This window comes from Lepisosteus platostomus, chromosome 21 (assembly GCF_059453375.1).
Source record: "Lepisosteus platostomus isolate fLepPlt1 chromosome 21, fLepPlt1.hap1, whole genome shotgun sequence".
Classification (NCBI taxonomy): domain Eukaryota; kingdom Metazoa; phylum Chordata; class Actinopteri; order Semionotiformes; family Lepisosteidae; genus Lepisosteus; species Lepisosteus platostomus.
In genome coordinates, this window is record NC_142631.1 from 17,627,953 (window position 1) to 17,652,384 (window position 24,432).

The window sequence follows — 24,432 nt, forward strand, 5'->3', positions numbered from 1 at the left end:
TAATTCAAGATGTCGAATTTTTTGATAACATCTATAAATTAATATTGTAATAGAGATTTAATAACCAGTCTGAGAAACTGGAATCACAGCTCCACTTCAATAAATGAACAACTTGAAGAGGATTCACTGTTGGATGAGCACTAGTTCAATGTGTTATTTTTCAGATCAGCTTGATTCAACAGATGCGATGCATTGAGATAGTGAGTCAGACAGACGTTTAGCTCTCTTGCTGCAGGAGAGGTAGGCAGGGAGACAGTGCGTGGTAACTGGCCATGTGGTATTCGTCCCCTCCCAGCTGTTCAACCGGGACTGCGAGCAGGCGGAGAACTGGATGGCGGCTCGGGAGGCCTTCCTGGCCAGCGATGACAAGGGCGACTCTCTGGACAGCGTGGAAGCCCTCATCAAGAAGCACGAGGACTTCGATAAGGCCATCAATGTGCAGGTCAGTGCGAGGCTGCTGCATTTTCGCCTTGATAGCAAAGGGGAAATGCTGAGGTCACAGCTCGGAGACCTGCGCCAAACGAATTGCTCATGGTCCAGTGGGCTGTAGTATTATTCACGGAAATTAATATTGACCTTCAGTTGCTTTTGGGTTGCTGTACAAGTATGCAGCATCTGAAACTCTCTGTGTCCCTGTCCCCTGCAGGAGGAGAAGATCGCCGCTCTGCAGTCCTTTGCTGATCAGCTGATTGGAGCCGATCACTATGCTAAGCAGGACATCTCCAACAGGCGCAATGAGGTCCTGGACAGGTCAGTGTGGCTGCTGGCCTCACTGGGAGGCCGTCGTTGAGATGCCTTCTGTGCAGGTTTATGTAGCCCTTGGAAAAAGGGATTTGTGCTTGTGCTGCAGAGTTCTAGCATGTCCTGGAGTTTACATCGCTCTCGCAGCGCGCACAGGAAACGCCTCGGTGACGATCACTTGCATGTCGGTGCTGAAGCTGTGTGCGGATTGCAGGTGGCGCCACTTGAAGGCCCAGATGATTGAGAAGAGGTCCAAGCTGGGCGAGTCGCAGACCCTGCAGCAGTTCAGCCGGGATGTGGACGAGATCGAGGCCTGGATCAGCGAGAAGCTCCAGACCGCTACGGACGAGTCCTACAAGGATCCCACCAACATCCAGGTAAGGGGATCGGGGCCAGGAATGTGAAAGCGTATGTTTCACCTTAGGACATTATGATTGGCAAACCACCCGAATTACTAAAAATAAACATTTACATCTGGTTTTGCTAAAACGGTTCTAGAATGTGTTTTAACAGGCAGCAGCTGAATACATAGGAGTCATTCTGCAAACTAGGAAATATCCCACGAGTTTATTGTGGTCTAAGCTCTGTAGAGCATGCTGATTTTCTCTGAGGTTTTCAAGTTAGCCATGTAGAGAAGTGGTCGAGGGCCTCAGTGCGCCTCTCCTAAGACTTGTAGCACGTTGAGCCCCTAGGTGCAGATGGCTCAGCTTGTCTTGGCTTGCCGTGTAGCAGTGAGTCCCGGAGATGAAGCAGAACCACCTGCCAGCTTGTAGTGATGTCAGGGCCAGCATCACAGCGTGTCAGAGCAGCGAGCGCAGGGGTCCTGTGTGCAGTACAAGGGTTACATCAGGAAGTCGATGACCAATTGGCCGTTCTGCACCGAGGAGCTGTAAAATACGAACGTATTTGGCATTTCCAATTTTTCTCACTGCTGATGAGCAGTTTCTATTCCTCATCCTCTCAATATTTTTACATTGTCCTTTTCTTATGATCTCCTGCATCTCTCCGAATGAAATACTGAATATCTTCTTTCTTTCTATGTCTGTTTTTAGCTGTCCAAACTGCTGGTAAGTGAATAGTGTCTGTACTAACTGTAGGGTCTCTTGACTGGGTGTAAGTCTCTTCTGATAAGTGTGTAGATACACAGTCGGCTTGGCTGGACCTCCACCCATGTGTCTTCTGTTCATCCGTACTTGGCGTGCTTGCTTTTTTGTGAATAGTTCTGCAGTTCTTAGTGTAAGTCCGTGACACTAAAGAAGCTGGGTGTGCTTTCATTTTTGTTTTGTCTTAACTCTTGGGGTGTCTATTTTAAAACTCGTTCCACGCTGCAGTATTTAACAATGCTCCTTTAGAAGACTTAAGAACATTTACAAAAACGCTATCCATTGGTGAACGGGCGCACGCGTTTCTCTAAACCACTTCGATCCAGTACCGTTGAGAATGTATTCAAGCATGGGCCACGGACCCATCTTGTTTCCATGGGGGGGTATTTGCAAGTCTGGAACGATGTTTAAAACGCTGTTCAGGTGTGGAAAACACTGCTGTGTGTTCAGGACAGTCTCTTCATTTTTTTGAATGTCTAGTGAGCTGTGGTGTCTCTAGCAATTGAGAAAACGCTGGCCTCTTGTTCTGATGTTTTCACAATTCATCACTCAAGCCGTTGTCAGTTATTGTAAAATTAATACTGAGTGTGTTCTACCATCTGCATTTTTTTTTTCCCCAAATTTTGTGTTATGGTTGATTTAGCTACCAAAGGTAAGATCAATGTTATGGTTTGCGGCATTTATGTTCCATTTAGCACCCGTTTGTACAAGCGCTCAATAATAGGGCTGCAGGTCACGCCCTGTAGTTGGCTGGCTGGGGGACTTTTCCCCGTCTCCGTTCCCCCTGGCTCTGACCTTGTCCCCCCTGTCCCCTCGGTGGCCCGCAGAGCAAACACCAGAAGCACCAGGCCTTCGAGGCCGAGCTCCACGCCAATGCCGACCGCATCCGCGGTGTCATCGACACGGGGAACTCGCTCATCCAGCGGGGCGCCTGCGCCGGGAGCGAGGACGCCGTCAAGGTGGGTCCCGCGTCCTCGCCGTGCCGCCGGCTCGGAGCCGGCCCGATCACCGATCAGCTCCACGTCTGCCCGTGTGGGCGCCGGCGGTTTGCCGTTGATCTAGATTAGAGTCCGTTTGTCTCCCACTTGAAAGGTGCTGATCACGTCGATGACGGAAGAGAAAATCGTGCAGGACAGAGAACCTGCGTGGCTTGTTTTGGAGTTTGTGTCCCTTTTGAAAAAAGGCACCTAAGTAAGACTGAAGAGGAGTCTGTCATGGGCGCCCAGAGGGCACTGCTGTTGTAAAGCAAGGAGAGATGCTGACGAGCAGTTTTTAGCAGTAACAGTACGCGCAGCTGTCAGTTTCACCCTCCTCCTCCTCCTCCTCTGCAGGCTCGTCTCAGTGCCCTGGATGACCAGTGGCAGTTCTTGGTGAACAAGTCAGCTGAGAAGAGCCAGAAACTGAAGGAGGCCAACAAGCAGCAGAACTTCAACACTGGAATCAAGGACTTTGACTTCTGGCTGTCTGAGGTGAGGGAGCAAGTGCTTAGGCCCACGGGCAGCTGCTTCAGCTCAGATTCCTGTATTAAAGCTGGACGTGATTTGTCCCGGTGGAAACGGGCTACAGGTATCTAGCTTCCTTTTAGCACAGACAGTGAATTTCATAGCCATTGATACTGTGACATTTAGAGACTGTAATCAAACTACCTTTTTGATTGTACCTTGTTTCAATGGAAAGACTTAGAGAATCGACTCAAAAAGGGCTAAATTCGATCAAACTGGATAGAAATGAACCTCTGTCTTTTAGAATTTTAATTTCCTCACCTTTGAATACCAGTATTTTCATCAGACCAGCAGCTTTTCAAGCTCTTTCTTCTGTCTCCCTCCAGGTTGAGGCCCTCCTGGCCTCAGAGGATTATGGGAAGGATCTTGCTTCTGTCAATAATCTTCTGAAGAAGCACCAGCTGCTGGAGGCCGACATCTCTGCACATGAGGTACTGCATGCAGCCTGGATAGCTCTGCTTCAGAGCCACCTGGGACTGCACCCAGGTGTTGCAGTCACAGACTGTATAATCGATTTTGAACAGGGAATCTGGGGTATTTTTGTCAGAGACCAGCTAAATGTGTTGCACATTTGACAGATTTTTGTTTCGTGTCTCAAATCTTAGCATCTTTTTTTCTTAAATGCTTCACATGGGTGATAAATGAAAGGAAATGCCCGATAACTGATGCTGGAATAACTTTCATACCGTGCACGCTCCTCTTCACGAGGAAAGCTCAAAGCCGTAGAGAGTCCTGAGGTGGGGAGAAGAGCAAGGGGCCGAGTGACCGGTGCTAACACTTGTGTCTGCAGGACCGGCTGAAAGACCTGAACGGCCAGGCAGACAGCCTGATGGCCAGCAACGCCTTCGACACGTCCCAGGTGAAGGACAAGCGCAACGCGGTCAACGGGCGCTTCGTCAAAATCAAGAGCATGGCGGCCGGCCGGCAGGCCAAGCTGAACGAGTCGCACCGCCTGCACCAGTTCTTCAGGGACCTGGATGACGAGGAGTCCTGGATCAAGTGAGTGTCTCCGAGGACCCCGCATCCCAGCGAAGGGCAGATCGGTTCTGCGGCCCCAGTCTGTAGTTGTGTTGGCGTGCTACATTTTTCTGTTTTTAACATTTCTAGTAGCGCAAAAAATGAAGGTATCGGTAAATCAGCTCAAGTTGCTTGCACAGTATCTGAATGTTCAAAAAAAAAAGTTTAGAAAAACCTTTAGCCCTGCAGAGCAGAGGTATCAATCTGCATTAAGCCTGGAAAGAGTCTGGTATCCAGTTTTAGTGCTTCCCAGCTAGTCCAGCGTTGATCTCACCGTGCACTGCTCGCTGGCGCCCCCTGCAGGGAGAAGAAGCTGCTGGTGAGCTCCGAGGACTATGGCCGTGACCTGACTGGGGTGCAGAACCTCCGGAAGAAACACAAGAGGCTGGAGGCCGAGCTGGCTGCCCATGAGCCTGCTATACAGGTACGGACGAGCGCGCTCGCAGGTGTCCAGCGGGAACTGCGCTTCCACACCTGGCAGTCCAGTGCCGGGGCTGCAAGAGCTCCTCGTGTTGCAGGTTAAATAACTAACCCAACGTCTCTGTTCCCGACGGCTGTGCTCCTCTAGTCCGTGCTGGAGACGGGGAGGAAGCTGTCCGATGACAACACGATCGGGCAGGAGGAGATCCAGCAGCGCCTGGCCCAGTTTGTGGAGCACTGGAAGGAGCTGAGAGACCTGGCTGCAGCTCGGTACGTGCCCCGCCCTGCCCGTGACGTCGGGGGGCCAGGGTCCAGTTGTCGAGCGCGTGCCTTGGTGCGGTCTCGTGGTCCGTTTACTGAACTGAAGGCAAATACCACTCATGGAAGAGTCCTGGTTCAGAGCCTTATTTAGTTCAGTGCGTTTCCTAAAAAATGTATTTCTTTAAGTGATTCCACGAAACCCATATTCTTTAGTGACAGTGCAGTTGGTTCTGTGAAATCATCAGGCTGGAGTGGTCAAATCCTCGGGCTGCAGGTGAGAGGAGGCCAGTGAGCCGGTCCGGCTTGTTGACTTGCAGGCAGCTGCGTGTCTGAGGTTCCTGGAGGTCCGTGGGGATCCTCCTTCAGCACCCCCGCTGGCTGGCCGGGCTGCTCTTGTCCTCTCTCGCCCTGCCCCGGTGTGCGAGGGGCGTGATCCCGCCCGCTGCAGGCGGAGAAGCCCAGCGGGAGGTTTGCAGCCCCGGCGGCCGGAGCCGGCTGGGAGTGTGAAGGTCCGTCTTGTCTCCGCGCTGCAGGGGCCAGAGGCTGGAGGAGTCCCTGGAGTACCAGCAGTTCGTGGCCAATGTGGAGGAGGAGGAGGCCTGGATCAACGAGAAGCTCAACCTGGTGGGCAGCGAGGACTATGGGGACACGCTGGCTGCCGTGCAGGTCAGGCCTCTGCGAAGCAAGAACCTTTATTGGGTTTTATTTGTGGGATGGGGGGGCTTTTTTTTTTTTTTTTTTTTTTTTTTTTACAAAGGCCCTCTGATAAGAAGCTCTAACTGTTCCCCCAGCTGAAAACGCTGTGGTGCTCAGGCTCTCCTGTTACAGCTGTTATCCCCTTTAGACTAATGAGACCTCGTTCTTGCTTCAGATTCATGCTCTTCGGGGTCAGTGGCCGGACTGTGGCAGGAAATAAACTCGGTTTAGTTATTGTGTATTTAGTTATTATGTTTTTAATGTTTAGAGACCAAGCATGTCTTGGAAATTCCACATCACGGGCCAGAGGCAAAGCGTCCTGCCTTGATCTCGGAGCAGAATAGCCTTCGCTGCAACTTAAGGAGTGACTTTTTTGCTTCTCTGGGCACCCTCGATTATTTTGTAGTAGTATTTTTGTTTATAAGGTACCTAACTGACTTTCGCCTGCTTTCAAAACTGATACAAATTCTAAACGTGAAGAATATTTGTTTGGTCAGTAGAATCGCGTACCTCCAGTGCGGAGCTCTGTCTGCTTGGCTTGAACTGTGCTCTTTCCGTTTGACAGGGCTTACTGAAGAAGCACGAGGCCTTCGAGACGGACTTCACGGTGCACAGGGACCGAGTGAACGACGTGTGCGCGAATGGGGACGATCTGATCCAGAAGGCAAGTTGCACTGAAACGCCGTATCCGTGCGTGCAGGGCGATCGTTTGAAATGGGTGGCACTATAAAAACGTTTACGAGGCGTGTAGCTCGCGTCGATCGAAATGCCGAGACGTTGAAGGAGCCCGGCTGTGTCCCCACAGAACAACCATCACGTGGAGAACATCGGCGCCAAGATGAAGGCGCTGCGCGGCAAGGTGTCGGAGCTGGAGAAGGCCGCGGCGCAGAGGAAGGCCAAGCTGGACGAGAACTCGGCCTTCCTGCAGTTCAACTGGAAGGCCGACGTGGTGGAGTCCTGGATCGGTGGGTCCCGCTGCCGGGGAGGGGGAGGGGTCGCTGGGTGATCCCTGCCGACTCCGTCCAAGAGCTGCTCGCTTCGGCGTCGGCAAGCACAGCTCCGCATCCCGCAATTCAGAACGAGGCAACAGAGCATCGGTTGACGTGAAGCGGCGGTATTGCACTGTGAACAGGACTAGATCTCTTTCAAACCCATAGAAATATTTATCTTGACTTTGAGACAGTTTTGCCGACAAATCACTCTTTAACGCTGCATGCAGATCACATTTGGACATTTCTGCAGAGAAAGAACTGCTGCACAACCTGTACGTATTCGCTTGTACGTTACGTCAGTCATTACAGTGACTAGTGAGCAGGAAGGGCCGCATCGCAGCACAATTTGCAGGAACCTCAAATGCAAATTTGAAACAATATGGCGACTTACAGTACTTTCACAAAAAGTTTGCTATTTTGTGCTTCATTTGAAATTTGTCATTTTTTTCCATGCCGCCGATGAATTTATTTTGTTACCGACATTTAACAACAGGTCTAAGACGTCAGGACTGCGGTTCCCTACTAATATTAGCATCTCGCATTTTGATTTTTTTTTCTTTTTACATGTGCCTTGCAGCGTATGAGTGTGATTTCTGATCAGGAGGCAAGCCTGTGTTTTAAATAAGAAGGGGCCACTTTGTTGTTGGGGAAGTGACTTGTGTAAATCTTCAGGGATGGCACATCTCTAGATGCGTTATAAAACAAAAGGCTTTATTGGCGTCTGTGTTCGGTCTCTGTGTGGGTTTGAGAACTTCCTCGTTCCTTTCCAGGTGAGAAAGAGAATAGCCTGAAGACGGACGATTACGGCCGTGACCTCTCCTCGGTGCAGACTCTGCTCACTAAACAGGTGCGAGAGTCCGCTCCCCGAACCACAACTACTATTATAGTTCTGAAACCTGTAAGATTACCATAAAGCAGTCTGAAACGCCTAACTTTTTTTCTGTAAAGAGTATAAAAATATTGGGAATGAAGAAACATAAGCAGGCGTGTCCAGCTAGGGACTGTTCAGTTTCGGGATGTCTGTGTTTTAAAGGTCATGCGCTGTAGAAGTATGCGTTGGAGAAACATGGTTGCCAAAACGCTTTCCTCGAGTCCTGGAGCTGTGCGGGAGTTGCAAAGCCGTCGTGCCCAGGCCGCTGGGCTGGGGGGCTCAGGCTGGGGGAGGGCAGCGCCCCCCAGGCTGGCTGTGCTGAGACCTGCCTGTCCCCCGCTGTGCGCAGGAGACCTTCGATGCCGGACTGCAGGCCTTCCAGCAGGAGGGCATCACCAATATCACGGCCCTCAAGGACCAGCTGGTGGCCGCCAAGCACGTGCAGTCCAAGGCCATCGAGGCGCGCCACGCCACGCTCATGAAGCGCTGGAACCAGCTGCTCTCCAACTCCGCCGCCCGCAAGAAGAAGCTGCTGGAGGCCCAGGAGCACTTCCGGAAGGTCAGGATCGGCAAGAGGGGTGTTGCCTGCTCGTCAGGATGGGAAAATAATTCTGTGGTGTCCTTAGGCATGGTATTTTATTCCTGGGAGATCTCGTGAAGAGGGAAGACTGCCTGACGCGCAGTGCTGTTGCCCCTTGTTCAGGTGGAGGACCTCTTCCTGACCTTCGCCAAGAAGGCGTCCGCGTTTAACAGCTGGTTTGAGAACGCCGAGGAGGACCTGACGGACCCAGTGCGCTGCAACTCCCTGGAGGAGATCCGCGCTCTGCGGGACGCCCACGAGGCCTTCCGCTCCTCGCTCAGCTCCGCGCAGGCCGACTTCAACCAGCTGGCCGAGCTGGACCGCCAGATCAAGAGCTACCACGTGGTGTCCAACCCCTACACCTGGTTCACCATGGAGGCCCTGGAGGAGACCTGGAGGAACCTGCAGAAGATCATCAAGGTGCCGCCTCCGCCCCCGCCGTTCATACAGCAGGCCGTGTTCCTCACTCACGAATGGGGCCTCTTCTGAGGCGTTGGACCCTTCTGTCACCTGAAGGGTAGCTGGGGGGTATTCCTCACCAAATACTCATCAGCGCTTAGGACTGTCCCGTCTGGGCTTGCACGCCTGGCTCCCAGTGCACGCGCGTCTCCCCCGCGCTGGGAGTCGAGGTGGCGCTCGGAGCCTGGCCGCTCCGCCGCGGGAGAGACAGCCGTCCCCTTTCTCCCGCAGGAGCGCGAGCAGGAGCTGCAGAAGGAGCAGCGCCGGCAGGAGGAGAACGACAAGCTGCGCCAGGAGTTTGCCCAGCACGCCAACGCCTTCCACCAGTGGCTGCAGGAGACCAGGTAGGGGGCGCCAGAGAGGCGCGCGGGCATTCTTCCCCGAATGCTCCCCAGATCCAGTAGCACCATGGATCAGGAGCGTGCAGCTCTTAGCGAGTAGAAAGTAGGGGTATACAGATTGGTACTTCAGGTAGAAATGACTTGGGCTATGCTGTGGTTCCTTGTCAGGACGTGCTCTGAAACACCTTGCAGAGCAGCTTATATGTTAATAACCTGTAACGTGAAAATCCATCCATCTCCCTGTGTAAGCATCTGCCTCCTGTTGATAACCAGTGCTCTGACCAGCTCTTAATATCCCTGCTGCTCGGCACCTCGTCTCTGATCAGCACTTCCATCCTTTCCATGTCGATATGTGAACATTGATGGTACTTTGCTGTAACTAAGTAAATATCCACCCCCGTTTTCAGCCATAAGACTGTTTCAACATGAGAACAGGCTTATGCTCGTCTTCCGTGCAGTTACTGTGCTGTCATGTGGCATGTAGAGATTTACAAGGACATTGGCGCCAGCGGTGCTGGAAACTGTTTCTACTGAATGTTTTTAACCAATTTTTCTCTGTGTTTTTGTTTTCCCTTTTCGCCCCCTGCTGCTTCTTTCCTGCTGCCTGATGCTTGGATCAATTTTCTAATCAGGACATATCTACTGGATGGGTTAATATCAAATTTTTCTCTTTCTGTGTTTAAATGTCTGTGCGTGCTTAGTAGTGTAAAAAAATGATTGTAATTGCGTCACGAAGAGGTCTGTTTTGTTGCTGTGCTGTTTTTGTGGTGTATGACAAAGAAAATGTCGATCTGGGTATCTTCTGAAAGCCTCTCTTTCTGGGGCGGGGTGTCTGGTTGTACTCTGCAGGTGTAATTCCCGCAGCAGGGTATCCAAGTTGACATTTTGTGTATATGTACATTTTTTTTTTTCATCGTAATTTTTTTCTCCTCTGTTCTGACTCATTTTTTCCTTTTTGGTTTTGTCTTTCAATTCTCGTTTGGGCTTTCTTTCGGTATTCACATTCTTTCTCTTCCCCTCCCTTCTCTGAATAGCATAGCCTATCGGCGGGTTATCCATGTTTATCAGTATGAAGTCGGTGATGATCTTTCTGGAAGGTTTTTTTCCTTTTTTTCTGGTTTCTTTTCTCCCGGCCCCGTCCCTCTCTCCTGCCTCCCACGCTGTCCCTCCCCCTTCCCTGAAGCACTTGAGTCTAAACCTGTGTTTCTTTCTGACTAACCCTCACTGCACTCCGGCTTTAAACCGCTCGGTTCTTCTGACACAGCTGCTGCTTTGTGTGAGGCTGGCCGTCTGTCGGTACTTGATGGGTTTATGATGGTTTGGTTTCTTTTTTTTTTTTTTTTTTGGTTTGAAGCACCAAAACCAGGGGTTGAAACTGCAATTTTTGGTTACGTTCTTATTGCTGTGCGGCTTGTTCTCATGACTTGGCTACGTTAGCAGGTGGCTGCCAAACAAACTCGGCTCTGAACACCCCTTTTTACTCTTTATTTGACACATGTATTCAACATTTGTGTCCATCATCCACTTATTTAAACAGTGTAATATTCTGCACTGTTGGGTGCTAAAAATGCAACCTGCTGCATATTTTCTGTGTTCTGGCTTCAGCGTGACCACACAGACACTGAGGCATGGTACTCAGGAGATAGAAGTACCCCCTAACGCTGCATGTCACGTGTCTTGTGTGCAGTCTAGTGAGGATCGATTCAAAAAGCTTAATGGAGCAAATATTGTTTTGTGGTGAAGCTCCTCAACAGTGATCTATGGGTGTAGATTCAGCACTGAGGAAGCAGCAGGGGCAGTAAGACAAGCCAGAGAAATCTCAAGCCTTTCCGTTCGCAAGCCTGAACAGACAAGCATGGCAGTTTCCACCCCTGCGCGCAAAGGGCCTAACCAAGCATGGTATGGGTACCATGGTGGCGGATGGCTTCTTTGGCATGCACTGAGACCTGGGGCCAAGTGCAGGACAGCAGCCCGGCCCTCGTGGGCAAACAGCAGGGGCACAAACTCCTTCTTGCCTCATTTCCCCCCCCCTCGGTTTTCTGACTCCCTAAAGACAGGTAAGTTATGACGCTTCATGTGAGAACAGCGCCTTGCCGTATGTAGCGAGTCCTGATCCAAGCGCTGGTGCAGGCAGTGGACCTGAGTCAGTGGGGTTCCCCCCAGGCTGTTCTTCAGGTGTGCGCTGCGTTTTTAGGAAGGTGCTCATTTCAGGGCTTTTAAAAAAAGTTTCTCCTAGTAATCTGCACTTGGCTTCCAATCCTTAATGGCTTTGGTTTGTTGGATTGTTTTTGTTTTTTTTTACCTTCCTTGAAGTGCTGTTTGAATTGGGCTGGCTTTTTTTTTTTTTATATCGTTTACCTTTGGTCCAGCTCAGAGTTACCATCTGGTCAAGTTGCTCCACGATATACGAACCCCGCTATCGGAAACGGGGCCAAATTGAGTCGCCCTCTGGCCTCTGGCCTTAGTGCCGTGGTGCCCGTTAGGGTGCAGCCGTGCCGCTGCTGGGCTGCTGGGAGTTGAGTGGCTGCTGGGTGATAACTGTGGGCCCCGGCTGCCGCTGGCCTCTCTGACGCGTGTCTGTGTGCAGATCCTGCATGGTGGAGGAGTCGGGAACACTGGAGTCGCAGCTGGAGGCCACCAAGGTGAGAGACGCGTCTCTGATCTCAGGTCTCGCCGGCTAGAAGAATGTTAGTTGACATCCATGAGTTGTTAGTACTGTACACACACTCCTCTGATTCACCCACAGGCCTCAGTGTCAATGCCTGAGAGCCCCGAGACCCCTGTCCCACCCTGCGCCAGCTGTGCGCAGCTGCGTGGGGGAACCCCAGTCACAGTCGACTAGTGAAGCAGCACCTCGGTGCTCTTCGGCAAAGCCTCTGCAGAACTGGTGGGGCCCTGAGGTTCAGACAGTAATCTCCCCCAGTGGCTCAGCAGGTTCAGGTCTCTGCTCTGAGCATGTTGCACCGTTCAGGACAGATCCCCCGTTTTTCAACAAAGCTGCTACATTAGTCAACCATGACTAGGATTTCTTGGAAGGTGTCTGTCATTTATCTGAGCTTTTGCAAGGGTTTATTTTGTTCATCATTGGAGAGTATTAGTCCAGCTTGTGATCGTGGCACCTCTGGGAGGACTGTCAGTCCTTGATGCCATACCTTCGAGTGGCTGCTCTCCCTTTGGCAGGAGATTCCTTAGTTTTATTTCTGTAACGCATTCGATGAATGTGTGTATGTGTGTTGGATGTAGTGGAGCGAAGTTTTGAAAGCCAGGGATCTTGTGTGTATTGGACTGTGCCTGCTCACAGTGGGCCAGCCTCACTCTGTGCCTGCTCACGGCGGGCCAGCCTCACTCTGCGCCTGCTCACGGCGGGCCAGCCTCACTCTGCGCCTGCTCACGGCGGGCCAGCCTCACTCTATTTAACCCTTGCCTCTGCAGCGCAAGCATCAGGAGATCCGTGCCATGCGCAGCCAGCTGAAGAAGATAGAGGACCTGGGTGCTGCCATGGAGGAGGCGCTGATCCTGGATAACAAGTACACTGAGCACAGCACCGTGGGCCTGGCGCAGCAGTGGGACCAGCTGGACCAGCTGGGCATGCGGATGCAGCACAATCTGGAGCAGCAGATCCAGGCCAGGTCAGCTCTGCCCTGCCGCGTCTCGCCTGGGATAGTTGTTCACGAAGCCAGTCTTTGTTCTTCCCTTCTCTAAACGCACGCCTGTCTCTTTACACAGAAACACCACTGGTGTGACAGAAGAAGCTCTGAAAGAATTCAGCATGATGTTCAAGTGAGTCATTTTGTTTTTCTTGTTTGCCGATGATCACTTACCTCTTGTGCACACAGTTGCAGTGAAAGATCTGCGTATCAGATGTGTTTTTACTCAAGTTCGTCTGGATTCTATAACAGTTTGGAGAATTGTAAACATAGTGGTAAGGTGCGGTGTATTGTGCAGCGTATGTACTGGCTACGTCTTCCTTCCTGCTGGTGAGAAGCTGAGTTTTCTCCCAAGGACCAGTGTTCGTTCAAGCGTCCGGAGGAGATGTCCCCTGTTGTGACGCGAGGGAGTTTGCTGTGTGTTTCCAGGCACTTCGACAAGGACAAGCTCGGCCGTCTGAACCACCAGGAGTTCAAGTCGTGTCTGCGCTCGCTGGGCTATGACCTGCCCATGGTGGAGGAGGGAGAGCCCGACCCCGAGTTCGAGTCCATCCTGGACACTGTGGACCCCAACAGGTCAGTGCTTCACTGCCACACAGGGTGCAGGCTCCTCCTGTAGGACCTGGCTGGATTTGGAGATCAGCTGGTTCTTTTTCCCCCAAGTGGTATTTTTAAAATGTGACATGTTTGGGGGGTTATGAGAGGATAAGTGCAAAAACAAATTGAAGAGCAAAAGAGGGAGAGAGGAAGAACCAGAGCTGTGTCTTGAGGCTCTGAATAGGTGCTGGAAGCAAGAAAAGGAAAGAGGAAAAACATACAAGAGGATGAAGATGAACATTATGCACAGACAAAACTAAGAAAGAAAATAATATAATGGCTATAATTAGGATAGCAGTAAAGGTTACGTTAGAATATAAACTTATATATGCATATAATGTTATACTTTAGTGGTATTGGTGTCTGTTTTTCAATATGGTATTTTAATGTGTAAGTATTAAAATGTGACATTAAACTACTGGCAATTTTAGAGATATAATGAATGGATTCAAAGAATCATTACACTGTTAAAATTGATTTTTATAACAAGTTGTGATCTTACCAAGTGATATGCAGTCTATTGGAAGGTGAAATATTGTGACCTTTTGTCTAGTTTTTCAGTTAAAAGTATTGTTTTCTTGGCAGTGGTTAAAGCAGTGAGTATTGGTCTGGAGTTTTTGAGTGTGAAGGCTCACCAAGCAGACATGAGGAAGAAAGACTGAAATGCTGCAGTTTCTTATTTTTTATTTTTTATGTAGCTTCCTTCATACCAGGGCTTTTGAGAGCAGAGCAAAAGTGAATAAAAAGCTGAGCAATTGCATATCCAGTTGCAAACCTCTACACAATAGCCCGCTCAAGGCCTCCCGAGCGAGTGCGCAGTTAGTATTGGTTCAGCAAGTGGTGCAGAGAGTAGGGTGTGATGAGCTGGCCAGGCCACTCTCGACTCGGCAGCACCGAACCCTGCTGGGCATCCGCAGGCACCCGGCGATGCCTCTCCTGCCCTCGGTGCTGCAGTTTAATGTTACATAAATGTTGATAGGGTGTAGCAGAAGTAAAGGGTTAAAGGCTCTGAGCCTGAGTGGCTGAAAATGGCATTTCGATACAACCAGTAAATCTGCATTTTCAGATCTAAGTGAGCTATTAGGTATGTGAAGAATGTAGAAAAGTCTACACCCATGGAGCATTTCACGTGTTACAGTAGCAGCTTTGAAGTCCATTTGAGAACCTACAGTCTCCCTTTGTCAGGACCTGAGGTGAAAGTTTTCAGGTTTGTCAGAAAAATCTGCAGATAAAGGGTTAAGGTTGAGAGCTTGGGAAAGCATGAAGAATCACAGCTGTGTCCTTCCTGTTCAGGCATGCTTCGAGTTTTGCCATGCTTCCTAGGCTGTCAAAGGTTGTTGGGGGAAACGGTTCCACTGCTTAGAACTGCCAGTGTCAAATTCACCAGCTTCTGGCAGCTTGAATCTAGAGCTGACTGCCATTCTCTTTTGGGTGTGCTTCAGCTGATTAGCTGCCTCTATGACTTGGATTTCATTGAAAAATTAATAAAGGTTATTACTGTGGCGGATTGGCCTAGAAAGCAGGGCTATATCTGAGTATAGATAGATACTTTATTAATCCCATGAGGGAAACTGCAGTAATTGTAATTGAAATTGAGTATCAGAAGCTCAAAAGTGAAAATTGGTTTTCTTGATATCGCCAAGACTAGTGCACCCACTTAACAGCAAAGGCCCAAAGAAGAAGAGCTGTACTGAACTGAATGAGCATCTTATGAAACAAACAAACTATTGAGAAAGGACGTCCTCTTGTCTGAGCTTGCGGGGCTTTGGGCCGAGAAGCCCCTGCTTTGCTGGTAGGAAGTGTTGCTTCAGGCCCTTGAATGACCGTGGGTGTCTGTCTCTGCCTCTGCCTCTGCCCAGGGACGGGCATGTGTCTCTGCAAGAGTACATGGCCTTCATGATCAGCCGGGAGACGGAGAACGTGAAGTCCAGCGAGGAGATCGAAAGCGCTTTCCGAGCCCTCAGTGCAGAGAACAAGCCCTACGTCACCAAAGAGGAGCTCTACCAGGTAGGGTCCCCGAGCCCGCTACACTGCTGACATCACTGCTGCGCTGCCCTCAGGCTCTGTCGAGGCTTCCAGGCCCGAGCAGCGAGCCAGCACCACAGTATGGCCTGTCTGCTGTGGTGCCGAAAGAGACTAGTGTAGTGTTGACTGGAAAACACTGTTCGCTTATTGTGTATTGATCTATACCCTTATGACAATCCCCCATTTGTTACCAGAAGAGTTGAAGAACTCAGGAATTCAACACTTCTCCCAGACTGCTCACTGCCAGCGTATGAGGACCCCAAATTAGGCCTGGTTTCCCTGCTGTAGCCCTAATCATGATGTCCTGCCTAACCAACACCTTTTCAAGTAACAGGGCTGAAAGGATTAACCAATTGTTAACGTTTTGCTTCCAGAACCTGACGAAGGAGCAGGCCGACTACTGCATCTCGCACATGAAGCCCTACATGGACAGCAAGGGCCGTGAGCTCCCCTCGGCCTTCGACTTCGTGGAGTTCACTCGCTCGCTCTTCGTCAACTGATCCCCCGTCCCCCCCTCGCCTGCCAGTGACAAATCGGGACGCGTTTTCCGACGGCACACCTGCATGATTCAGGCTGACTCGCTCTCTCTGTGTAACTCTTACGATAGCTTTGTGATTGTCTGCAGTTTTTGTGGTGTTAGCTACTAAATGCTTCGCTAGATCTTAAGACATAGAAACTAAAAATAAAACAACACTCCTGTACCTGCAGTGAGCTTAATTAAAACGCTACTGGTTCAAACTGGAAAAATTGTATGTAATTTTCCTTGACTGAATCGGTTTAATTTCAAAACTTTGTTTTGCAGTATATATTTCTAATGACAAAAATCAGCTTTACTGAAAATGCTGGGTGTAGTGCAAGGAACAAATACATACAAACAAATATTGTACAATGGTAGGATAGACATACAACATGAGCTATACTCAAGCATCAACAGAAAGGGCAGTTCTTGTACAGCAGCAGAGGCATCAAAAAGACTTTTTTCACCCACGACAAACTGCCTCAGTAACAGACTGGAGGCATGCTGTGGGCGGCACTCACAGTTGGTGATCATCACTCCGCCACCTCGTGTGCAATCTGTTCCAGCTGTGCCACCTCCCTGGGGCCCTGCTCTGTGAGCTCGGGGCTTAGCTGCCAGATGCTGACCGTGCCATCGGCGCCTCCGGCTGCCAGCAGGTCCGTCTGTCTGGGGTTGTACTCCAGGCAGGAGACCGCCATGCCCTCTGCGCTGTGCTCAATGGTCGCTGTGGGCCTGAGGGACCCCCGTCCCAGATCAAAGAGCAGCACTGATCCTGCAGGAAATGCAAGTGGAAGAAATGCAATACCTTCCCACAGCCCGTGAGTGAGAAACAGGTTAAATAGGGCAGAGGCTTTGGGACAACGTCACTAGACAAAATGCATCTGGTGGAATTAACTGAACTTTCTGAAATAAAGCATAGTCACAGTTTGTAACTACACAATTATCTTTTTAAGGCAATTATTGTTGCACTAATGAAGTTTCAAAACACATCGACTCTGCCCTGTACGCAGAGGAGGGGCTGTATAACTGGAAACCATTCAGTAACAGACAAGGACCAGCTGGCTCTTTCTTTTGTTCTCGGGCACAATCAAACACAGGAACAGTGGCACAGGTTCCCTCTGAACAAATACAAAATACAACAACTGCAATTACTCTATTTCAAAATATAGCAAGATGCCTTTGGAGGTGGTTTAGCAAGGAGATGGGCTCTCACCTTGTCCTGTAGCAGCGGCGAGGAGCAGGGGGCGAGTAGGAGACCAGCGCACACCGAACACATACGCGTCGCACACGCGCACCGAGAGCACGGGGGACGCCTGAAGCAGGCTGTGAATGTGGGCCAGGCCATCTGTCCCTGCACTCACAAACAGGTTCCTGCAGCAGAAACCACAGGCCTGAGCACACTGAACAGCAGGCACTCGAGCCATCCCATTCCACACACACATTCCTAGGAGACATTACAGGCAGGTGCCGCTCAGGCGAAATTTCCCAAGGAAACGGAAGTTTAAAGTCAAAAGAGAAAAAAAAGCTGCCAGGGTCATTATTTTTCTTAAAAATGCCCCTCGCGCGTTTGCATTTTAACACACTGAGGCCTTTTTGCAGTCAGCGGTAAAGCAAATTGGCTAGCGGTGTGAAACAAAACCCGTCTCGTCTGGTGAACCGAGCGATCGGGGACCTCCCTCCCCGCTGGGGCCCGGCCCGCGGCGCGGCGGCGCTGACCTGTGGAAGGGGGAGCAGTGCAGGGCGTGGACGGGGCCGCAGCGCGGGGCGAAGGAGAACTGGGCCGGGGCCCTCAGCGTCACGCTCTGGCTCTCGCTCCCCGGGGGCCCCGCCGCTGCAGCCTGAGCGGAGAAGGAGCACTTCAGCACCAGGCCGCCCTCCGAGCCCAGCAGGAAAACGTCGGAGTCCCAGGGGCTGAGCGCCAGGGACGTCACCCCCACCGCGCCGCTCCCGCGGGCCTGAGGACACAGCAGGGACACGAGCAGTGTGTGAGGTCCGTGTGTCTGCCCCGTGAATACGCTCACTCCATCTACTCCTGCTGAGCTCGCGGCCCTAACACACTGAGCAGGGTAAGACCAGACCCCCCCTCCACCAGCCACAGGCTCCAGCTCCTCCCGGGCCAGCTGAGAGAGAGACTCCCTCCAGCGGGTCCTGGGCCTGTCCTGGGGGTCTCTTCCCAGCGGGCCATGCCTGGTACACCTCCAGCGGGGGGCATCCCCTCCACATGCCCGAGCCGCCTCCGCTGGCTCAATCCAGAGGAGCAGCGACTCTACTCCAAGGTCCTCCTGGGCTGCCGAGCTCCTCTCCCCGTCACAGAGAGTGAGCCCAGCACGAGCGGAGAAACCTGCAACCCGCAATCCCATTCACGGACTGGGAATCTTAATCCTCAGCTTCCTGAGGACATCTGGTGTCCCAGAGTAGGCCCCCGAACCAGCCGTCTGAGCGCCAAGGAGGAGGGAGATCAGAGAGCTACCCAGGCTCCAGCTCTAACTGTCAGGGCAATGCGGAAGGGCCCGGGTACGGGGGTCCCGGGGCGCTCGGGGGCTCACCTTGCTCAGCGCGCCGCTGCGGGGGATCTGTTGCGCGGCCAGAGCGTACCCCGCGCTCAGCGCCAGCCGCCCCTCTCCATCCACCCGCCACCGCAGGGCCCGTCCCCCACTGCCCGCGCTCAGCACAGCCTGTTCGCCTCTGCGCGGCCCTGGCACCCAGCACACCTGCACACAGACACACAGGCTCATCTCTAGTCAATCAACTTAAAACATCTCGTTCATTTCTGGTTATTCAGTCTCGTTCATCTCGAGTCATTCAATTGCCTCTCAAAATGATCGGTCTGGTGCCGATCATCCGTCTCCAGATAACACCTCAGAAGCAATGCTTTATGTTCATCTTCCTTCATGCCCGTCATTCTCAATCTGCAGCTCACACGATGCTGGAATCGGCTTTCCTACTGCAGATCACTTTAAGAACTTTACAGATCACAATTTCATTGCTCACATCTTTATCTAGCAATGTACATGAATATGTTTAATATGGGCGTTCTGGAGCTCAGTCAGAGTTGGAGTGAGGAACTTACAGAAGAGATGAAGGAAAAAAAATAACTTTATAAACACACAACTGTTTAAGTAGCCATGTAAGAATCATGTTAAAATACCATTTCAAATGTATGTTCTGCTAACGGAGATGGATCTGCAGCAATCACAGATACCTGCCTGTCTTGAGCGTGAAGCTAGAGACTGCACTTCAGCTGGCCCTGCTCATGTCCATATAAGATGGGATTTGGTTCTTTCCCCTTTTAAGTCTATGAGACTTAGTGCCTAAATATTAAATAGCACCCTGAAAGTTCTTACATAATTACATATCTTTCAAGAGCTTTCCGTTACAGAAACCAAATACCAAGCCACAACTCACCAATACTGAAAACAGACGCAGTTATGAATACAAGCACAAACGGATGCTAAGGTCTTGCAGAATCAAGAAAACAAAGAAACACTATTTCTCCATTAACAGCACAATGCTTTAAATATTACCGTGATAAAAAATCCAAAGCAATACAGTAATCGGAGATGAGCAGTACCTGGTACACGGGCTCCCGGTGAGCGTCTGCTGACATGCCTGTCTGGGCGAACACCGGGTCCTGGGTGCGACTGGTGTCCCACACCACGACCTGCCCACTGTACAGACCCCCTGCACAGACACAAGGCAGGAGACAGCGGTCTGAGTGCGCGCAGGCATCAGCACGCTGAGCACGGGAAGGTAACACTGCATGAAAAGAAACTGCAGATCCCCTGGGTTTTCAAAGGTACATTTTAGACTTCAGATAATCACATTTCAGACGACTGTATTGTCCATGGAGTGCTCTATGGTGAGAAAGCACCGGTTGCTGTGACATTTGTTTTCTTTGCAGCTTTTCAATTGATTACCTACTTCCTACAGCCTAACAGTGGTGGGACTCCCTTGCGCACCCAAACAAATGAGAACCCGTCAGAACCATTCCCTACACACCGGCGATGAGGGAGGGCTGGGAGGGGTGGAAAGCCAGACACATCACAGGCGCTGGCACGTCTATGACCAGGTCGGGCCGCTTGGGGTTTAACCCTCTCCTGTCCAGGTTCCACGTGCACACAAAGGACTGCTCTGTGCTCCAGTCACCGTCATCCACACTGAAATAAACAGCAAGACACACCTCCCTTTTAACATCGAGCAGCAGGAAGACTCAGACTGGACAGCGCTTAGTGCGGAGCGACATAAAAACAGGTTTCATCTGAACAGGTGCACAGACAAACTGTTGGATCAGATGCATGGAAGTCCACTGCACTGAGCCCGTTTTTGTTTTCCACACTAGTTAAGGTAACTAAAATAAGAAAGTAGACCAGTGGTACCTGAAAAGAATGGTACTTATTGCAAGTTAAAAAGAAACTGGTATTTTAAAAAGCACGCACGGGTGATACACTCTCTCGTAGACACGTCGAGATCGGGCCCTCTCCAGTCCGATGAGCACAGTCCATGTTGATTTCAGCTGGTTGAACTACAATATAACTTCGCTCTTCAGAGGGCTGGGAAACACTGTGGCACAAGGGACCATCAGCAGGACTCACCGGCCATATGCACACGCGATGACTGAGCCTGTGGAGCTCCAGGAGACACTGGTCACGTGCAGCCTCCTATCCTGGGCTTCGGTGTACTGCAGACAGTGGAGGCGGGTCACCTAGAAGGAATGGAGCGGACGCAGGGCCTTGAAAAATTGTTCAGATTTCTCCTACCGTGACCGTCTTGTAAAATGACAAAATAATACACACACATTGTACGCATATATACACAAACTGTATTGTTACATCCCTGTCATATTTAAATTATTTAATTCCAATGTAATTGGGATTTTTCACATTGCACTTGTGTTAACACATGACATTAGGAAGGGAGTCGGTTCATTCTTTACAGCTGCACTTTACTGACTTAACTGCAGCTACATTTGGACCTGATCTCTCAAAGGGTTTGAGCACCGATTCTCAAAGGCAGTTGAATCTTGGTTCATCATTACCCCATTACAAATAATTCCAACAGACAGGAGAAAACTCCTACCACCTCCACAGGGCTGTGGGAATGGGGGGGAGCTGGGCAGCCATGCTGTTGAAGCCAATACCTTGGATTCTTTCAAGAAACGACACGCATGGGATCCTGCATTGACCACTGATTAGCAAATTGTCTAGATGGGCCAAATTGCCTCTTCTTGACTGTAAAGGTGCTTGTTTGCACACTGATGTCAAGTTCAGATAATTCCGGGAGAAAGAAGAGGTGATGCATGGTGATAAGGATTCTTCTTTCAAACTAGAGGTGCGCAGACAATGTTTCTACAGCATGCAGGCTGTTTTGAACGTGGTTGGGAGAATGCATCTTTCAGATTAAAGTGTCTGGACAAGTCTCAGCGTCCCACTTTACAGCAAATTGTTCCAGGTCCCAGTTACTTGCTACTCTGAGCATGTTGAAAGGCTTTATCACACACAGTGTGATATCAAACGTCCACTAATGCAAAATTTCAGCTTTTGTTGATGTAAAGGCTGAAATCAAAACAAATCCTGTCAGACCTTTTTCACCTATAATAAGATATTGTAACTAACAATATTTAAGTGAATAACAAATGGTTCATTATGAGGAAAAATAATTAAAAACAAATCATTTCAATGCCTTGGTTGCATAAGTGTGCACACCCTTTATGAAGGGGGGTTGTAACTGTGTTCAGATTTAACCAATCACATTCCAAATCATGGACAAAGGTCATTTGCCCCCACCTGACATCAATTGAAGTGATTCTGATTAGCCCTAAATAAAATCAGCTGCTGCTGTAGGATTTCCCTGAAGGTTTCTGGGTTGCATAGTGCAGATAACCCTGTTCCACAAGGAGCTAACAGGAGAGCTACAGGATCTTATTGTTGAAAGGTACAAATCAGGAGAGGGATATCAAAGGATTTCAAAGACAGGACCTATATCAAGGAACACTGTGAAGACCATCAAGAAGTGGAGGAAATATGGCACCACCAGGACATTGCAAAGATCAGGATGTCCCTGCAAACCTGATGAGTGGGCAAGGAGAGAGCTGATCAGGGAGGCTTCCAAGAGACCAACGGCAACCTTAAAGGAGCTGCAGGAAGTTATGGCAGTATCTGCCCACCCCCTGCATATTACAACCAGTCAGCGTGTTCTCCACAAGTCTGAGCTGTGGGGTAGGGTGGCAAGATGGAAGCCATTTCTCACAAAAAAGAACATCCAAGCCTGTAAGAAGATGTCTTCAATCTCCCACACCCATGTGGAGAAAATGTATTATGGTCTTATTACTTTTTGGCCTACATTCCAAAAGATGTGTTTGGTGCAAATCCAAAATGGCTCATCACCCCAAGAACACAGGCCCTGCTGTCAAGCGTGGTGCTGGCAGCATCACGATATGGGGCTTCTCTTCAGTGGGGACAGGGGCTCTGGTCAGGATAGAGGGGACAATGAACAGCTCCAAATATCAAGAGATTTTGGCACAAAACCTGCTACCCTCTGACAGAAAGCTGGAGTTAAAGAAGAATCAATGTGTTGAAAGGAGAGATCTGAAGCACACTGCCAACTCCACCAAAGACTCCCTTAAAAAAGGGAAGATCAATGTCCTGGACTGGCCCAGTCAGAGCCCGGACCTCAACCCTATAGAAAACCTGTGGACTGACCTGACTGCACAGGACTTATCCTTACAATCTGACTAAGCTTGAACTCTTCTGCAAATAACAGTGTGATTAAAAAATGCAAAATCCAGCTGTACTAAGTTGATAGCAGTCAGCCTGTTTGGATAGGTCTGTTTGTAATCAAAGCAAAAGGATTAGTTAAGTGGTGTACACACTTCTGTACAAAGCATTGAAAAAGCTTTTATTATTTTTCCTAAAAAGTGATCCATTCAGTTTTCACTGAAATATTGTTGGTCACAAGATCTTATTAAATGTGGAGAAAAAGGAGGGCTGACATGATTTGTCTTGATTTCAGCCTTACATCAACAAAAGCTGAAGTTTCAATAAGGGCGTGTAGACTTTGATATCCACTGTATGTAACGGAGGCGTCGCCCTGGAGGTGTCCTAGGATGTAGGTTACCACGACAGTGACTTTCCAATAATGCTGTGATGCGTCTAGACATTGCAAGAGATTTTATGATGAAATAACACCTAGAAACCAGTTTAATGGACCAAATAGCCTCCTCTCGCTCGTAACCCCTCTTATGCTCTTAACCCTGGCCTTGAAAACTATCTATTGTCCGAGTCGTCAGCGTTTTTCGAACTCGTTGATTAAGTGTGTGTAAGTAAGCAGATCTACAACGCCGTCTTGAAAACGTGCACAGGCAGGGTGTCTTCCACTACCTGGAAGGTTGTCTGTCAGGAAGGCTAAAGGCTGGTTTAGATTCGGTCTTTCTCACCGTCTGGTTCCGGTCCTCCCAGTTCACCTCGAACCCGCTGAACGCGTGGCTCTTGGCGTTCTTCGCCAGCTCTTTCACCACCGTCCCCTCCACCCGGAGCAGGAACTCTCCCAGACCGGGGGCCTCTTGCTCGGACGGCGGGGCCAGGCGGGAGCGCTGGGCCCAGAGCTCGTCGGCGTCAGTCTGAGTGCCACTGTCCGAGGTCTGGAGGGACTGCACCTCCACCTCCGCGGTCTGCAGGGGTGCCGTCTGGCAGCTTTTCTGGGAAGAAAAACAGTAGCTACGGAACGGCACCACAGCGTGTCCACAGAAACCCCAGCGCTCCTGCAAACACGTGTGCAGAGCTGTACGCGAACCGTTCCGCCGGTATTGAATGACGAACAGCTCACCGACTCTTGCTCCAGCTGACGCGACTTCCTCCACAGAGAGCCGGCGCCCACGATTTCTAAAGTCTCGTCCGTGAACATTTTGGAATATATTCAACCGGGGGTGTTAAAACGCCACTATTTTTCAGACTGTTTCCCTAAATGTCTCCACTGGGCGTCTGTTTTTTTTTTTTTTTTTTTGCTGCCTCTACCTTCGCAATACGGGAAACAGAAACTCTATAAGACTGATTTGTTTAGCTAACGCCCGTAACACAGACCACCTGAAACTGCTTAGCAGTGAAATTAAAGGTCTTCATCCAGCTGGTGGAAATGTCGCTGTGCAGTACGCAGCGCACGCCACGGCTACCTCAGCTATGAGTCCGTGAGGGATATATTTACGTCCATTCCTTTTTGTTCGGAAAAGCCTAGTCTTATTGTATACCGCATAGAAGTCACCGTCACAGTACTGCGAGTTTAATATTTTTCCCAGTTTTTCCAGAGACTGCAGCTAGTCCACACCGTTTCCTGCCAGGGGAAACTCACTTCCGTGTGCAGCGTCCGTCTCCCTGGAAACGGCGAGGTGGCGTTGAGGCCTGGGCAGAGACTGGAGCTGTGAAATCGGTTTCATACGCGTATCTAATAGTAATAAATCATGTTTTTTTTTAGGATTGGAGAGGAAAAATAAAGGTATTAAATGATTCAGGTTCTTAACGTCCAAAAGAGCGGTCACTCAAGCAGGGGCATGAAACGCCAGCTTTATTTGGGACTAGTTGTCTACGAGTCATTATTATTATTATTATTATTATTATTAATATTTTAGCTCATCCAAGAGACACACATTTCGTTACCAGGGCATGAGAGGAGAC

At 50.1% G+C, this 24,432-nt stretch overlaps 2 protein-coding genes across 12 annotated transcripts in view; one reads left to right on the forward strand and one right to left on the reverse strand.

Moving 5' to 3' along the window:
- The window catches only part of sptan1 (spectrin alpha, non-erythrocytic 1), a 42,881-nt gene extending 26,882 nt beyond the window's left edge, over positions 1-15,999 (forward strand). For 5 of the 11 annotated variants that reach the window (XM_088615365.1, XM_088615363.1, XM_088615362.1 and 2 more), the window contains 25 exons: positions 296-442; positions 647-750; positions 956-1,118; positions 1,794-1,808; positions 2,672-2,803; positions 3,176-3,313; positions 3,673-3,777; positions 4,137-4,345; positions 4,667-4,787; positions 4,932-5,053; positions 5,578-5,710; positions 6,306-6,404; positions 6,546-6,705; positions 7,503-7,579; positions 7,953-8,162; positions 8,307-8,603; positions 8,874-8,986; positions 9,616-9,633; positions 10,018-10,080; positions 11,571-11,625; positions 12,416-12,612; positions 12,710-12,763; positions 13,060-13,206; positions 15,087-15,234; positions 15,627-15,999. In XM_088615365.1, the coding sequence (XP_088471491.1) occupies positions 296-442; positions 647-750; positions 956-1,118; positions 1,794-1,808; positions 2,672-2,803; positions 3,176-3,313; positions 3,673-3,777; positions 4,137-4,345; positions 4,667-4,787; positions 4,932-5,053; positions 5,578-5,710; positions 6,306-6,404; positions 6,546-6,705; positions 7,503-7,579; positions 7,953-8,162; positions 8,307-8,603; positions 8,874-8,986; positions 9,616-9,633; positions 10,018-10,080; positions 11,571-11,625; positions 12,416-12,612; positions 12,710-12,763; positions 13,060-13,206; positions 15,087-15,234; positions 15,627-15,752 (3,153 nt within the window). In that variant the 3' untranslated portion in view covers positions 15,753-15,999. The remainder of the gene's footprint in view (positions 1-295; positions 443-646; positions 751-955; positions 1,119-1,793; positions 1,809-2,671; positions 2,804-3,175; positions 3,314-3,672; positions 3,778-4,136; positions 4,346-4,666; positions 4,788-4,931; positions 5,054-5,577; positions 5,711-6,305; positions 6,405-6,545; positions 6,706-7,502; positions 7,580-7,952; positions 8,163-8,306; positions 8,604-8,873; positions 8,987-9,615; positions 9,634-10,017; positions 10,081-11,570; positions 11,626-12,415; positions 12,613-12,709; positions 12,764-13,059; positions 13,207-15,086; positions 15,235-15,626) is intronic. The other 6 variants (XM_088615368.1, XM_088615372.1, XM_088615369.1 and 3 more) reach the window with 4 other exon arrangements.
- dync2i2 (dynein 2 intermediate chain 2) lies at positions 13,892-24,331 on the reverse strand. The gene is made up of 9 exons (XM_088615386.1): positions 23,591-24,331; positions 23,202-23,462; positions 20,362-20,471; positions 19,769-19,926; positions 19,341-19,450; positions 18,316-18,480; positions 17,486-17,724; positions 16,983-17,140; positions 13,892-16,541 (listed from the first exon to the last, which is right to left on the reverse strand). The coding sequence occupies exons 1-9, from the start codon at positions 23,666-23,668 to the stop codon at positions 16,303-16,305; spliced, it is 1,518 nt and encodes a 505-aa protein (XP_088471512.1). The 5' UTR covers positions 23,669-24,331; the 3' UTR covers positions 13,892-16,302.
- Between the last annotated feature and the right edge of the window lie 101 nt (positions 24,332-24,432).